The 16,425-nt window shown below is 36.9% G+C and overlaps 1 protein-coding gene across 8 annotated transcripts in view; it reads left to right on the plus strand.

Moving 5' to 3' along the window:
* Positions 1–16,425, plus strand: part of NBEA (neurobeachin) — a 441,541-nt gene that overhangs the window by 87,641 nt on the left and 337,475 nt on the right. For all 8 annotated transcript variants that reach the window (XM_060770825.2, XM_060770827.2, XM_060770830.2 and 5 more), the window contains exons 15-22: positions 324–386; positions 784–881; positions 2,224–2,316; positions 3,014–3,122; positions 9,360–9,441; positions 10,884–11,007; positions 12,252–12,444; positions 12,655–13,680. In XM_060770825.2, coding sequence (XP_060626808.2) covers positions 324–386; positions 784–881; positions 2,224–2,316; positions 3,014–3,122; positions 9,360–9,441; positions 10,884–11,007; positions 12,252–12,444; positions 12,655–13,680 — 1,788 coding nt within the window. The remainder of the gene's footprint in view (positions 1–323; positions 387–783; positions 882–2,223; positions 2,317–3,013; positions 3,123–9,359; positions 9,442–10,883; positions 11,008–12,251; positions 12,445–12,654; positions 13,681–16,425) is intronic.

Genomic DNA, 16,425 nt, shown 5'->3' on the forward strand with positions numbered 1-16,425 from the left:
TAAGAACAAATTTCAGCTTTCCCAATTAACCATGCAGGCTGGGACTTATGAGAATTGGAAAAAAAAAATAGATAACCAGATTGAAAAATGTTGGATTCGAAAATATAATAACCTAGATGGATAAACAGTCCAATTTGATATAGAGCAGATTTAGATGTTCATGTTCTTAGTAAACTTTTTTTTTTTGCTAAAATTCCATTTTAATGGAGGGTAAAGCAATAACTTTATCACATAGAGTCAGAGGTTACTTAAGATGAAATCATTAATTGGTTAAAATGTCAGAGATCGATTAAATCATAAATTAAATCATTACATTTCTGCAGGATCGAGGGGTCAAGGAAGATGAACTACAAAGTATATTGAATTACTTGTTAACGATGCATGAGGTAGGTTTGAATTAATTATAAACACAATATAACCTTATTATCTTTTAGTAACATAAAGCAGCGTTCCTTCTGCAGTATGTACTTTACATACCTGCTTGGGATAGGTGGGTGGCCACTTCACTTGATGAAGTTTTTAATGTCATAGAAGAGTATACTGGTGAGGAATTGAATAAAGTTCCAGTTGCAGTAGTTCTGGATGCAAAAATTCAGTTGAATCTTGCTTTTCTAAGTCTGGGGGAAATTAAAGTTTTGTTGTTGTTTTGCTTTGTAAGATGCTATGAGAAAGCTTGGTATTTATTCTTCAAGCTGAAGAGTAGGATATAAATGCTTGAAATTAAAAGTTAAATGCCAAATTCATTGTAAAAATATTTGTCTAACATTAGCATATATCATATAGGACGAAAATATTCATGATGTACTTCAGCTGCTTGTGGCTTTAATGTCTGAACATCCAGCATCTATGATACCTGCCTTTGATCAACGAAATGGGATACGGTAAGATGAAATGAAATTAAAAATAATATAGCACTCTCTTAGTAAATCAAATGATAACTTAGAAATAATAGCATGCTTAGGAAACCCATTTGGAATATTTTCAAGTAGTTGAATATTTTCAAGTAGTGACTTAGTGTTGGATAAGACAAAATAAATTAAAATAATTACCATTGACCACGGTTTCCTTTTGGGACTCCTCATGGGAATGGGACTCGGAGCTACTGTTTTACAGTGACTTCGGTCCTTCCTATATGATTGTTCACAGAAAATGTTGTTGGGGGACACCTGCTTGGCCTCGCAGCCATTGTCTTGCAGGGTCCCGCAGGGCTCAGTATTATCCCCCATGTTGTTTAACATTTACATAAAGTCACTGGGAGAGATCTTCAGGAGATCATCGTACTCTGAAGAGTACGATGTCATCTATACACTGATGATGTTCTGTCACTCCTTCCCACTTGTCACTATTTATTTATTTATTTACTATATTTGTATACCGCCCCTCTCAGCCCGGAGGCAATTCGAGGCAGTTCATATTTGGCAATCAATGCCCCACAAGATAAAATACTGTTAAAAGCAATTACATACAATATAAACCATATAAAAACAAGAGCATGGACCACCGTGGCCAAGTCCTTCTTCCCATGGTATGGCCGCAACTGGTGCACAAGTTTTAGTTGTCCAAAAGATCCCCTGGCCACTGCCAAAACCGAGGGTTCCAGGCTCAATGAACTCATTCTGGACTACGATTTTGAACTTGTGTGATTTTAATTGCTGTTTTAAAAGTTATGTTTTATAGCAGGTTTTAATTGTAATTGTTAATTTTGGAATTTATTTGGGATTTGGATTGCTGCCGGTTGTTAGGCCGCCCTGAGTCCCCTTTGGGGTTGTAAATTAGCGGAGTACAAATATGGGAAATAAATAAATACATTTCCTCTCAAGGTAGAGATATTGTGGAAAGAGCTTGTCAGGCTATGGTTTCTTTCTTTGAAAGAATGGGAAGCAGAAGAAATTGCTCACCCAGCCCCCTCAACAACTGCTACAAGTTTTGCATTCTTATATCTGGTTCTATGTGGTCTAGGTACGTGAATTTTAATCAAGCCTGGGACTCTAAGCCAAAGTAACAAACAAAATAAGAACCAGGTAGCATACCCAGGATTTTGGAAAAACCCAGGCAAACCCATGTTGTAGAAGCTCTCTGCATGTATAGATTTCATGCAGCAGACCTAAGTGAGCCTGACTATATACTAAAAGTTTTCTTTTGATGTCCTTGTACCTATAAGAAAGGTATTGTTTTTCTAACTTTGAAAACATTTTTAAACATTCATTTTTTAAAATCTTCCAGAGTGATTTATAAATTATTAGCCTCAAAAAGTGAGAGCATCTGGGTGCAGGCGCTGAAGGTACTGGGATATTTTCTGAAACATCTAGGACATAAGTAAGTATTGTTTCAGTTGTTTATATATGCTTTGAAAACCCTTTTATCAACTTAAACTTCATTAATAATTTTCCCCTTTCTTGTTTAAATTTTCAAATTACAAGAGTACAGAAGATTAAATAAAGACTATATTAAACTTAGATGATTATTAGTCTTATTATTTATATAACTATTGAAATGTGTTAGCAGCATTTGTTATTTCAGTAGGTTGCATGTAGAAATTAATAAATATTGCCCAAATGTAGAATGTTTTTGTCATATTTTTTATCAATATTTAAGGTCTTTTTCAAGTTTATGATAGAGTAAGTGATTAACCCACTTTACTGTCATAAAGTTTATTAGATTGAGAAAAATGACTGGCCCAAGGTTGTAGCATTGGCTTTTTAGTTTTTCACTCAAGATTATTGTTTAATAGTAAAGTGGTCTAGCAAGTTTAATATCCACTTTTGTGCAATATAACATTTTTGCCAAATTGGTTCTTGCAGAATTTATTTTATACAATTTGAAACAAAGTGAATTTGCCATTTCCATTAGAAATAGTGACGAGTATTACAGACATTTCTTTAGCAATTGCAATATTGTTTGGGTTTTTTTCATAATCTAGTTCATTTTATGGAACCTGGTAAATCTAAAATATCTCCACTGCTTTTTATATAGTCATGCAATAAATCTGCATTTAAATTCATTTTTTTTCTAGACGAAAAGTTGAAATCATGCATACACACAGTCTGTTTACTCTTCTTGGAGAGAGGTTGATGTTGCATACAAATACTGTGACCATTACAACTTACAACACACTTTATGAGGTACACATTACTAACACTTTTTCATTGATGTCTGCTATATTTTTTTAAAGGTAACATAATTAAATGATTGGCATGTTTATTCCAAACTCTGTTATTAGAGCTTAAGCCAATTATATTTTCTCCATATAGAATATGTATTTGCTTTTTCTTTGTACATGATATCATTAATAAAATCCCCTTTTTGTTCTCATGGTCTCTGTGACTTATACATATGTGTCTTTTGCCTGTGTGGAATCACAAATGCAAAATTCTGGAACTAAGTAAAGTTTTCATGGAAGCCCATCACCACCTCCCCTGGTGGATGCGTAAGTGGGCCTTGGAGTCTTCTCAACTCTGCTTCATTCACTATGTGAACAGCACTGATAGGAGCATACTTTCTTTTCCTTAAATAATTGAATGCTTAATATTTTCATTCATTTCCTCCTGCTTCTGTTTTTATTTTTATTTTTGTCTCGGGTTATTTTTTATGCTCTCAGTTAGTTTCCTTAGTCTTCATTTAGCTTTGCCTCAGTAAAGACTTCAGCCCAAATTATCGTTTTTATCTTTTACTTCGTCTAGTGCCCTTTGAACAGACCCTGAAAGTGCCTTTTTTTTTCTCTAGGCAAGGGTTAAAAAGTGCTAATGTGTTGAACCTTAACTAAGCACAGACTTCAGATTTGGTAACTTTGCCTTTGATGAGTGCCTTAAGGACATAGCTGATCTGGTGGCCCTAAATTGACCTCTGTATAATATAAGGGTCCATGGCTTCCACACACCTGGAGACATCTTCTGTGAGTAGAATAGGAAAACAGTAGGAGTGTGTTGTTTGTTACTTATGAACCAAGATCATAAACCTTTTTTCCTGGGCAGGGGTAAAAATGTTCAAACCTGTTCAGAAAAGTAACACTTCTGGACATAACATTATTTTCTGCACAAAATAAGGACACTTGGAGATCCTTCAGAAGAAAAGGACAAAGTATGAGGAGGGAGAGATCAGGATTAACATAAGTTTGGCAGTCCTGTCTTCTTATTGTCTATGCTATATAGGCTCTCCATTATTTCTTCCTGTATCCTTTTTCATTTTCAGCTTTCATTGATATCAAGTTGACTTCATAGAATCATAGAATAATAAGAGTTGGAAGAGACCACATGCACCATTTAGTCCAACCCTCTGCCATGCAGGAAAAGCACAATCAGAGTACCCCTGACAGATGGTCATCCAGCCTCTGTTTTAAAGCTTCCAAGGAAGAAGCTTCCACCACACTCCAAGGCAGAGTTCCACTGCTCTTACAGTCAGGAAGTTCTTTCTAATGTTCAGGTGGAATCTCCTTTTCTGTAATTTGAAGCCATTTCTCTGAGTCCTAGTTTCCAGGCAGCAGAAAACAACCATGCTCCCTTTTCCTTATGGTATCCTTTCACATATTTATACATCACCATCATATCTCCTTTCAACCTTCTCTTCTGCAGGCCAAACATACCCAGCTCTTTATGATGCTCTTCATAGGGCATGGTCTCCAGACCTTTGATCATTTCTGTTGCCCTCTTCTGGACACGTACTAGCTTGTCAATATCTCTTTTGAACTGTGGTGCCCAGAATTAGACACAGTATTCCAGATGAGGTCTAACCAAAGTAGAATACAAAGGCACCATGACTTCCCTTGATCTAGACACTATATTCCTTTTGATGCAGGCCAAAAGCCCATTGGTTTTTTTAGCTGCTGCATCACACTGTCGGTTCATGTTCAACTTGTTGTCCACAAACACTCCAAGATCTTTTTCACATGTACTGTTGTCAAGCCGGGTGTCACACATCCTAAATCTTTATATTTCATTTTTTTCTGCCTTAGTCTAGTATCTTACATTTGTCCTCATTGGAATTCATTTTTTTTTAAAAAAATTGCCCAGCTCTCTAATCGGTTAAGGTCATTTTGAATTCTGATCCTGTCTCCTGGTGTATTTATTTATTTATTTACTATATTTATGCACCGCTTTCCTCAGCCCTTGGGTGAGCGGTTTGCAGTAGCAAAATTCAATGCACAAAACATCATAAAACAATTCAAACAATTAATACAGTAGCATAAATATACAATCAATATAAAATCAATAACCATCCTTTCTAATTTGGTGTCATCTGCAAACTTGATAAGCATGCCCTCTAAACTTTCGTCCAAGTCATTAATAAATATATTGAATATTACTGGGCCCAGGACCGAACCCTGTGGCACTCCACTAGTCACTTCTTTCCAGGATGAAGTGGAACCATTGGTGAGCATCCTTTGAGTTCGATCGCTTAGACAATTACAGATCCAGCTAATAGTAACATTATCTACAAGGACTTTGTCGAAGACTATACAGAAATCAAGATATGCTACATCCTCAGCATTCCATGAATCTGCTAAGTTTTTAACTCTATTTAAAAAAAGAGATAAAATTAGTCTGGCATGACTTGTTTTTGAGAAATCCATGTTGACTTTTAGTAATCACAGCATTCCTTTTTAAGTGATTGCAGACTACCTTTGTAATGATCTGCTCTTGGATGTAGCTCATCTGGTTAGAAACTTGAATTTTGGGTTGCATTTCTCCTATTACCTCATCCATTTCATATTGCTCAGAGTGAACACCAATCTCCTTTGGGAGAAGACTGGGGCAAAGAAGGTGTTGAGCAGCTCTACCTTTTCCCTATCCCTGTTAGCACCTCACCACCATCTCAATGCAGAGGCCCTACCATTTTCTTTTTCTTCCATTTTCTACTGATATAAGCAGGTAAAGGTTTCTCCTGACATTAAGTCTAGTCATGTCCGACTCTGGGAGGTGGTACTTATCTCCATTTCTAAGCCGAAGAGCCAGTGTTGTCTGTAGACACCTCCAAGGTCATATGATGTATGGAGTGCCGTTACCTTCCTGCCAAGGTGGTACCTATTGATCTACTCACATTTGCATGTTTTCAAACTGCTAGGTTGACAGAAGCTGGGGCTAATAGTGGGAGTTCACTCCGCTCCCTGGATTCAAACCACCAACCACCAGGGGGGTTGGCATAAACAAAGAACCGCTTTTTGTTGTTTTTTATCTCTTCAGTAAGCCTTAACTCATTTTGTGCCTTAGCCTTACAAACCTTTTCTCTACATATTTTGGTTATCTGTTTGACTTCTCTTTGGTGATTTCCCCCCTTTTCCATTTCTTGTGCATGTCTCTTTTAAATCTTAGCTCAGTTAAAAGTTCTTTGGACATCCATTCTGTTTTTTTATACTTCTATTTTTTCTTCTTGCTGGCACTGTTTGCAATAGTTCCTTCAGTATCTCACTTTTAAGAAACTCATCTCCATCATGAACTCCCTTCTCTTTTAGTATTCCTGTCCATGGAATCACACTCAGTAATTCCTTAAATTTCCTGAAGTCAGCTCTCCTGAAGTCTAGAATGCATGTTTGACTTCTCTTAGTCCCAGCCTTCCTTTGTATCATAAACTCCAGGAGCACATGATCACTCCCACCTAGGGATCCCACCACTTCCACTCCATTGACCAGATCCTTACTGTTGGTTAGGATCAACACAACCTTTGGTTTCACTACCCACTGATATTGAGATTCAGGAGATCTGTGTTATACCATTCTTTGTTCTCATACACTGGAGCATTACCAGCTGTATCCTCCATATCATATTTCTGGAAATACTTTCCTGTTCTTGCTTAAGTAGAAAATGTTCAATTTTCCAAGAGGAATAGCCTCTCTACTTCTGTTCAGACAGAAGGGATTCTTCAAATTCCACTAATAAAGCATTTTCCCTCACAGGTCAATAGCAAGATCAAGCATTGAGATCTTGTCTGTATTTGATGGCTTGAAAGCAGGCCATGACGGAATATCTCACAATTTTGAAGTTATCTGGAAAGATTTCCAGATTCGGTCATATTAAACTGAATTGTGCAGGCTCTTTGCATTAATCGTCTGTCATATATAGCCTTGTCACACGTACCGCCCGCATCGCAGTGATCCCAGTGGCACCTGCCCATGGGGCTTGGGGATCTGTTACCATACGTTCTGCACCATCCCAGCCTCTCCCCTACCTCATCAGATGGGGGAAGCCTCCTTAAGCTGGCTCGCCCCTTCTTTCCCTATGAAGAGGCATGGAACAGCCCCATGGCCAGTGGCGGCAGTTTGTTGGTGTCAGTAGGGTTTTTGCTCCAGAAAGTTTACTAGCTGCATTTACTTATCACATCTTTTCCAGGGATCAGACTTCTTGTTTGCACACCATGGTTAAAAGGTTTTCTAGGACCTCACACTCACTTCCCCATTGATTCTTACCAAGTTTGTCTGTGGTCTTTCTATTTCCCAGTTACTGGGAAACCCTTCATGTAGCATTAACATTAGCAGATATTTTCTTCTTTAATTTCAAGTTTATCATCTTGGTGAACTCTATGTTGAGTTACACAGAGATAAAGTTGTTTGTTCAGATGTCTCTTTCCTATCGAAAATGACTTCCCAGTTTCATTGGACTCAGGATAGTGTCTTCTCTTCTTTCCGCTGCATCTACCATCTCCATTAGAAATGGCACTATACTTTTTATGTTTCAGGCATGTGCTTACTTTCTATACTAATAGCAAATCTTCATTTCTCAATAAGTCTTTGTTTATTAGTCTGGCATTTGAAGGAGTCTCCCAGTTTTCTCCCAAAGGTTTTTAAGTACATGGGAGAGGCCACCAGATTCACTTAGGAGCTCATTTGATTGCTGGTTACGTTTGAATTAAGAATTCAATCCACAAAGACAGTGATGATGTCTGAAGCTTTGCTACAAGGATGTCCTTTGCCTGACTTCTGCAAAGTTGCTACATGGTTGCATGCATCTATAGTCATTCAGCATAATTGTTTGTGAAAGAGATCCTAGTTGCGCAGCCTTCTCCTCTGTCATTGCTTTCTGTAGCCTCTTGTAAGTTAGCTCACTAGTTATCCATATGTTTGCATCATAGGTCATCAGTGAACTCACATAAGCCAAGCCCCTCGCTTTTGTCCATGACTGTGTATTTCTAGTGGAATACTTGGATTTGCTGGTAAGACACATAGCTGCATTGAGACATGCATGCTGGAGGACATGGGCAGAGCTTCTGAATAAACTTTACTCAGTTCTATAAAGTTTTAAGTATGGCTCTGCAGAGACCCAAAACTCGTATGTGTAAGTTCACAGATGATGACCCCTTGAAGAACGAAACTGTCTATTATTTTATTAAGCATCATGTACTTTAAAAAGTCTTATTGGCACATTATCCTGTAATTCGGCCTTTAATTGAAATGCATAGCATCTTATCTGTAATAGTGTACGAAATATAATAAATGCCAAGTGAAGACAGTGGTGTAATTAAAAATTTAGTAGGGACTCAGGTCTGCATAAACATTAAATATCATAAGCATCTTCTGTTCATACAGCAATGCAGTTTATACAAAATTAGGTATAGAAAACCGTTTTCTGAATGTTGAATAGCATACTTTCTGAGGTGTGTATCTACAGATCAACTTTCTACCAGTTAGAAAGTACAGATGTTTTTTAAAAATTCTATGTATGAATCAAAATTTCTACAAAAAATATTAAATCTCACAGCCTTTATACATAAAGATATATAAAATATGTATGGTTATTTTAATAAAGGTGTACTATTGTTTTCTTATGTATTTTCTTACAGAATTGATACTAAGTACAGCCAAATGTATTTTTCTGTTTCACAACCAAATTAGTTGCCTAAATAAAACCTATAATGCAGAATGCAGTGCATTGTAGGTTGGTTCTCTTCAGTCAATAATAAAATCAAGGGATTTGTTAAATTGGTTATCCATTATATTATAAGTGGTACTCCTGATATTGAGTTATTCCTCTACAGTGGCTAGAGTCCAAAAATCTCTGGAAAGTCTCATGCTCTATATGCCTTGACTATGGAAACAATGTTATTGTTGACTTTTTATATAAATGTACATAATTTATTATTTGTTTATGCTTTAAACATCCTAAGATCTTAATAAAGGATATAATTACAAAGTTCCAAGTGATTGCATATCCCTTTTCATTTAGAAGAGAAAACTGAGTATGTTGCATACATTTCTGTGAAGTAGATTATGTCAGATAACTAGACCATCATGTCAGATTACTGTACCATGATTGGGTGGGATTCAACCACATATTCTTGGATAATATACAATGTTACCCATAAATAATTATTCATAATGTGTAGTAAAAGTAATTGAGGAAGAAGGACATCTAACTATAATACAAATATTGTAGATTTTGACAGAACAAGTGTGTACGCAAGTTGTTCATAAACCACATCCCGAACCAGATTCTACTGTGAAAATCCAAAATCCAAGTAAGTTTTTTTATTAGATTGAGACATAATTGTATAGCTTCTTTTAAAGTTTGTCCTTACGTGGCATCATTTTATTACCTCCTTTTGTAGATTTTAATATTGATAATTGGTAATAAATCAGCATATTTCATAATACCTAATGTGATAATGTTTAGTTCTGTGATTATTCTTTCCCCGTGGAAGTTGAGATAAACACTAAGAGGGTATGATTATGATTTCTCTGTTCTCGCCTTTCTAACTTTACCTGAAGAAAGGTGAAAAGGAGAACAGAAATTATTTTGGATTGTGAGAACAAAAGATAGCTTCAGCCTGAGATTGAGATTTTGCTGGAGCAAAAAATCCCATCCTCATATATGCAGAGACGAGAAGTTTATAACAAACTTCATTTATCTTTCTTATACATCTTGTACACATAGGCTGAAGTTAATTTTATAAAACATTTTAAATAATTTTATGTAGGAAAGAAAGATTTTGTACACTGAACCATCAGAAAACAAAGCTGTCACTATTACAGCCAGTCATATGGACAATTTTGGAGTAATTGAGATGTTGTAATTCTGGATAAGGGATGCTCAGTCTGTATTAGGGAAGTAAGGAACACTTGGAAATGTGTTTTTTTTTTTAGCTCCAGAGAGAAAAGCTGTCTTGACATATCAAGGCATTGCTCAGAAAATTCAAACAGTTGTGACTTTTTGTGTGGGCACTCTGGGAAATTTTTATTGAACAGCTTTTATCAAAAAATGTGGAGCCCCCAGTTTGGCAATGGGTTAAACCCTTGTGCCAGCAGGACTGCTGACTGACAGGTCAGCTGTTTGAATCTAGGCAGACCAGGTTGAGCTCCCTTTGTCAGCTTCAGTTCCCCAGGTGGGGACAAAATAGAAGTCTCCCATAAGGATGGTAAAACATCAAACTTTTGGTTGTTCCCTGGGCAATGTCCTTGCAAACGGTCAATTCTCTCACACCAGAAGCAGCTTTCAGTTTCTTGAGTCGCTCCAGACTCACAAAAATGTGGTTCCTTTTCTGCCAAAAATGAATACTTGGTGTGTAAGAGTGCAGTTTGAACAAAAGTCACTGAAAAAGCCTATTTTTGCTTCCTTTCTCCAACCAAAAATCATGAAATTGAGAAATCATAAAAATACAAAAACTCTTATAATCTTGCTAATATGAAGGAAGTTCTTGAAAAGTTTAGTTATTGCTAGCAAAAACTAAATGAGAGTGAACACATGCATCTTAAGCAGAGAAAGAATAACGTAGTTATGAATAGTTCAATGAAAATGTCATAGTAGTGTGTAGCTATTAAAAAGATTCTGTTAGTCTTTTTCTAGTGTTAAATACTTTAGAAAACAGCGTAACATTTTACAGCAGCTGTAGAAATTACTCCTGTTTTTAGTGGTGTTGTCTCCTTCTTCATAAAGATAACTTATTTATGTGTTCTTTTGAAGTGATCCTTAAAGTGGTGGCCACTTTATTAAAGAATTCTACACCAAGTGCAGAATTAATGGAAGTTCGGCGTTTGTTTTTATCAGACATGATAAAACTTTTCAGTAATAGCCGTGAAAATAGAAGGTATGTGAAAATAATGAAAATAGAAGGTATTGCTCAATAATGTAAAATTTAAAAAATAAATAGTGATCCATATTCTCCTCCTGAGATATTAATGAACACGTGTCATGGGGGGGGGGGGTAGGGTTTTGTGTGCTGCCGTGTTTTTCATCAATATATGCCAGCCATTTAATCAGTGTGGAGGGGCAATACATACGCATCAATGTTTGAACATAGGGCCCTTTCCACATGAAACCATGAAAATTACTCTTCATGGGGAGTGGCCATATGTGTGCATATGTGTGTGCCTATGTGGCTTCTTCAGACTAATGCTAAATGTGTGAGTTATTTGGGCCCAGTGCATATTGGAATACAATCCCCAAGTTATTAACAAGATAGATTCTGTAGGTTTCTTCATAAGTTAACATGGTATGTCAGTCGGGACAGGTACATTTTTAAAGTGGAACTCCAGTCAAATTTATTTTATATATATAAGCTTTGGAAAGCATAGGGAAGGGTTCATACCCCTGTGGTGTTTATTTTGCTGTCTGTTCAGAAGATTTTACCTCACTTTCTGGTCCCTGTGGATTTTGAAAAAAATGGCTTGCTGTGGAAACAGGGACTGGTGATAAAGCTTCAGTGAAGACACCTTTTCCAATGATGACTCTTTCAGGAATGAATTTACATCCGAAGGGTAGATTTCTCTCATGTCCTGTTGTCTTGCTCCCCGTTACTATCTAGGAGTCATTTTTAAGTCTGATGTTTGTAACTTGGGAACTGGCTGTATATCCATAACTTCCTATTGCTTCAATATTTGATCTCGCCTCTTATTAAGCTTCATCATAACTTTTATTATTGACATATTTTGTTTGTCATAGATACAGTATTGTTGCCCTCTCCCCCAATTTCTTAGTGACTAGTGGTTAATTCTCATTTGTATAAATGGATTACTTCATGGTCTCATAGACAAGTTTGACAAGTTCTCTCTGGCTTAGTCCGGGTGTATAAGGTACACAGCTATGATTTCTTAAATGTATAGTCATTTGAATATTTTTGAAATGTTGCAAATTTTATTTACGTATGCATAAAATATGTAGACATTTGTAAGTTTATGGTGAGACTTAAAGAGAGACTGTGATAATTGTTTCATTAACATTGAGATTTAAATATTGAGACCTCCCTCATTGACTAATTACTACTTTTCTTACCTGTATGTAGAATGGAAAAGGTTTATGTCATGGGATAATATTCTAAATATTTTGTTTTAGATGCCTTCTTCAGTGTTCAGTGTGGCAAGACTGGATGTTTTCTCTTGGATATATTAATCCTAAAAATTCAGAAGAACAGAAAATTACAGAGATGGTGTATAACATCTTCCGGATACTTTTGTACCATGCAATAAAGTATGAATGGGGAGGATGGAGGGTTTGGGTTGATACTCTTTCCATAGCTCATTCCAAGGTAAGAATGTGTGTTTGAAATTCAATTTAGCTTGTATTATGTACTGTAGATTGAATGTAGTGCCATCTTGTGGATAGCATGCACTATGTCATGTCATCACTGTTAAATTGTTTCAGTTTAGCTGTTTTACCAGCTGCATTTTGACACATTTTAACACAGCAATAATCAGCATTGACATCTGTTTTGAAATTGTAATTTGTTTGTGTTAAGGTCACCTATGAGGCTCATAAGGAGTACCTAGCAAAAATGTATGAGGAGTATCAAAGGCAAGAAGAGGAGAACATAAAGAAGGGGAAGAAGGGGAATGTGAGCACTATCTCAGGCCTTTCAGCTCAGACCACTGGAGCGAAAGGTGCAATGGAGATTCGTGAAATAGAAGACCTTTCACAAAGCCAAAGTCCTGAAAGTGAAACAGACTATCCTGTCAGTACAGATACTAGGGATTTGCTCATAGCAACAAAAGTATCTGATGATGTCATTGGAACTGCAGATAGACCAGGGGGTGGTGTGCATGTTGAAGTTCATGATTTATTAGTGGATATAAAAGCAGAAAAGGTAGAAGCCACTGAAGTAAAACTGGATGATATGGATCTATCACCAGAGACTTTGGTAACTAGAGAGAATGGTGCTCTCGTAGAAGTAGAATCCTTACTGGATAATGTATATAGTGCTGCAGTTGAAAAACTTCAGAACAATGTTCATGGTAGTGTTGGCATAATTAAGAAAAGTGAAGAAAAGGACAATGGTCCCTTGATAACACTAGCTGATGAAAAAGATGAGCCTTCCACCAATACCTCATTTCTTTTTGATAAAATTCCAAGCCAAGAAGATAAATTATTGCCTGAGTTATCCAGCAATCACATTACTATTGCAAATATGCAAGAGGCTCAAATGCACCTGGCTGTAAATGATGACCTTGGACTTCTTGCTCACATGGCTGGCAGTGCTGACATAGCATGCACTTCAAGCATAATAGAGGATAAGGACTTCAAGATCCATACGTCTGTAGATGCAATGGGTGCCCTTTCTGAAAGAGAACTAGCATCATCATCATCATCATCCAAAGGATTGGAATATACTGAAATGGCTGCTACAGCCCTTGAGACTGAATCTTCTGGTGGTAAAACTGTACCGAATGCAGATGCAGGAAGTATCATATCAGATACGGAAAGATCTGATGATGGGAAAGAAGTAGGCAAGGAAATAAGAAAAATACAAACAACCACTACAACCCAAGTAAGTTTTTTACATATTGTTATTTTTACAGTGTTGCTGTATTATAACATTTGTTCATAATGCAGTCCCCCAAATATATCTGTTTTAAAAGATAAAAGTTGTCTAGGTAATTTTAATCTCTCTCTCTCTATATAATAGAGTCTGTAGAAACATATGGTAGGGATAGTGAGACTGAGCTATGAATTCTGGAGTGAATGTGACCTTAGACCAAGGACTCACCTGTTAGTTTGATAAAAGCCACAGTCAACTTCAGCTTCTCATCTGCATTGTTGTTCATAGTTTTGATCTACTTTACATGTAACTCAATTGGGTATCTGACTTCAAGTAAGACTATACATGTGTATGTGTGCATGTGGGCACACATACACACAGCCTGTTTCTCTATGCAAATGATGTGCATGTGGGAGCTGTTTCCTATTTTCCCATATATTTAGAAGTATAGTCATGAAGGTTAGGGACACAGAATCCTACAAAATAAATAAAATCAATCAATCAAACAAACAAACAAACAAAAAATGGGTAAATCTAGCTCACACACTCAAAACATATAGTACAGATTCCTTTCTCACCAATATCCTCAGCCACTACTACCAATTTCAGATACGTCAGCCTGAATTTAAAACCCTTCCCCACCCATCTGCCTCTTCTCTAATTACTCCTGTCTCCAACTCTCACTGTCTTCTCTCCTGACCACCACGACACCCCATCACAAACCTCGGCCTGAATTTAAAGCCCCTACTCACTCATCTACTTTGCCCCTTCATGCTTACTTCTTTGGCTGCACCTACATCCCACAATTTCCTCTCCTGTCCACCAGCAGACCACACACTCCATTGCTCATCATTCCACCACCAGCCTCGGCCTGAATTTAAGATTAGAAGAAAGATCCAAAGGAGTAAGCAGGGGAAGATCGGCAAGGAAAGGTTTTCAATTCAAGCTGAGGCTTCTGGTCAGATGGGTTTCAATGGAAAAGAGGGGAAGAGTACAGTGGAGGAATGAGCTTAAAATCTGAGTGGAAAGGTAAGGAACGATTGAGGTTTTACAATAAGTTCTATTTTTTTAGAATATCCCTCATTTCAAACGCTTATTTTCTCCTTCCAGGACTGGAACTGACAAATTCAAAATTCAGTCCATCAAAACTTTGACCCTAAAGTCTTGATCATTAGAAATCATTTTTATTGTATACGAGACAAGGATAACTTTTATTATATGAGGGCTATCTGGAAATTAAGGTTACAAGACACATAGCTCTCATGGGGAATTTTCTCAGAGGAAGTTGGTATCATTGCCATGTAGCAAGAAACCAGCGGAAACAAACTAATATGAGCATCTTTATTCTGTTTCCCTCCAAATGCGAAGTTCACGCTGTAATATGCTACTTATACACTAAGGGCATGAGTGCCGCTTCAATTCATTGCGAAATCGTTTCAGTGTATAGAGAGGATGTAATGTCACGACAGCATGTGACAAAATGGTTACGGAATATATTATGAGACTATGAAGAAACTTTGCAGAGCCATCCAAAACAAACATTGTGGGATGCTCACGATGGGAGTCTGACAATGCATGTCCGCACACCTCTCATGCAACACAACACAACTCTCATGCAAGAGTTGTTGACTTCATTTGGTTGGGATGTTTTAAGCCACCCCTCTCACAGCCCCGATCTCGGACCCAGTGACTCACCTGTGCACAAAGCCAAAGGAATATCTTGGTGGAAAACACTTTTCCGATGATGACGAGATGAAAATCGAAGTGACTAATTGGCTGAAAAAGGTGGAGAAAAATTTCTGTGACACAGGGATCTAAAGTTCGTCCCACAGATGACAAAATGTATTGACAAAATGGTGATTATGTGGAAAAATAATGTAATACTTATGCTACAATCCATGTAAGTTTTATTAAAATATATTCATTCTTTGTATTTTTTTAAAAATCCTGTAACCTTACTTTCCGGATAATCCTCATACTATAATAACATGTACAGGGCTTTTTTCTTCACCACTGAGTGGCCATAACAAATCCCTGCAGATCCAAAGTTAGATATAGAATCAGTCATTCCTCATTTCTTTAGTGTGGGGCACAAAAGAGTTAAATACATTTCTGAGATCCAGCCTTCATTCTATTTTTTTCTCTTTGGTCACCTCTTCTTTAATCTAGATACAAACATCTCTGTGGCAGAAAACTTGTTCTTCTCTTTATTTCTAGGGGCAAAAGAACCAATCTGTCTTAATGAAATCAGTTTTACTTGACAGCCAGTGAGAAATTCAAACATGAAACACCAAGGGACAAAGGTTTTTTTTGCCATCAAGTTGGTTTTGACTTCCAGCAAGTGTACTGATGAGATCTCCAATATCTTTTGAAACAATTTATTGTCGAATTGCAGACTGTGCTTTACACATGGTTGCCAGGCCCATTTTTCTCTGCCAAAACAATTGAGAGTTTCATGTTAATAATAAATCAACAGAATCCATTTTAGGCTACCCGTTTTAATTACAGTGGCGGAGGGAATAAAAAAACAATCTCACTGCCTGCCTGCCTAGTTAAAGGAGCTTGTGTTTGGAGGCTGGTGTCATAGAAAAAATGTGAGTGCCATAAAGAAGTACCATGAGAATCTTCCTGCAGCCACTTTTTCCTGCAGCCAATTTTACAGGAATTTCTCTTGTGAAAAATTCAATATTAAAGAAGTCTCTCATTTCACCTATAGAATTTAGCTTTCAGTAGCTCCTGCCAGTGTAAGGGATT

This window comes from Anolis sagrei, chromosome 3 (assembly GCF_037176765.1).
Source record: "Anolis sagrei isolate rAnoSag1 chromosome 3, rAnoSag1.mat, whole genome shotgun sequence".
Classification (NCBI taxonomy): Eukaryota; Metazoa; Chordata; class Lepidosauria; order Squamata; family Dactyloidae; genus Anolis; species Anolis sagrei.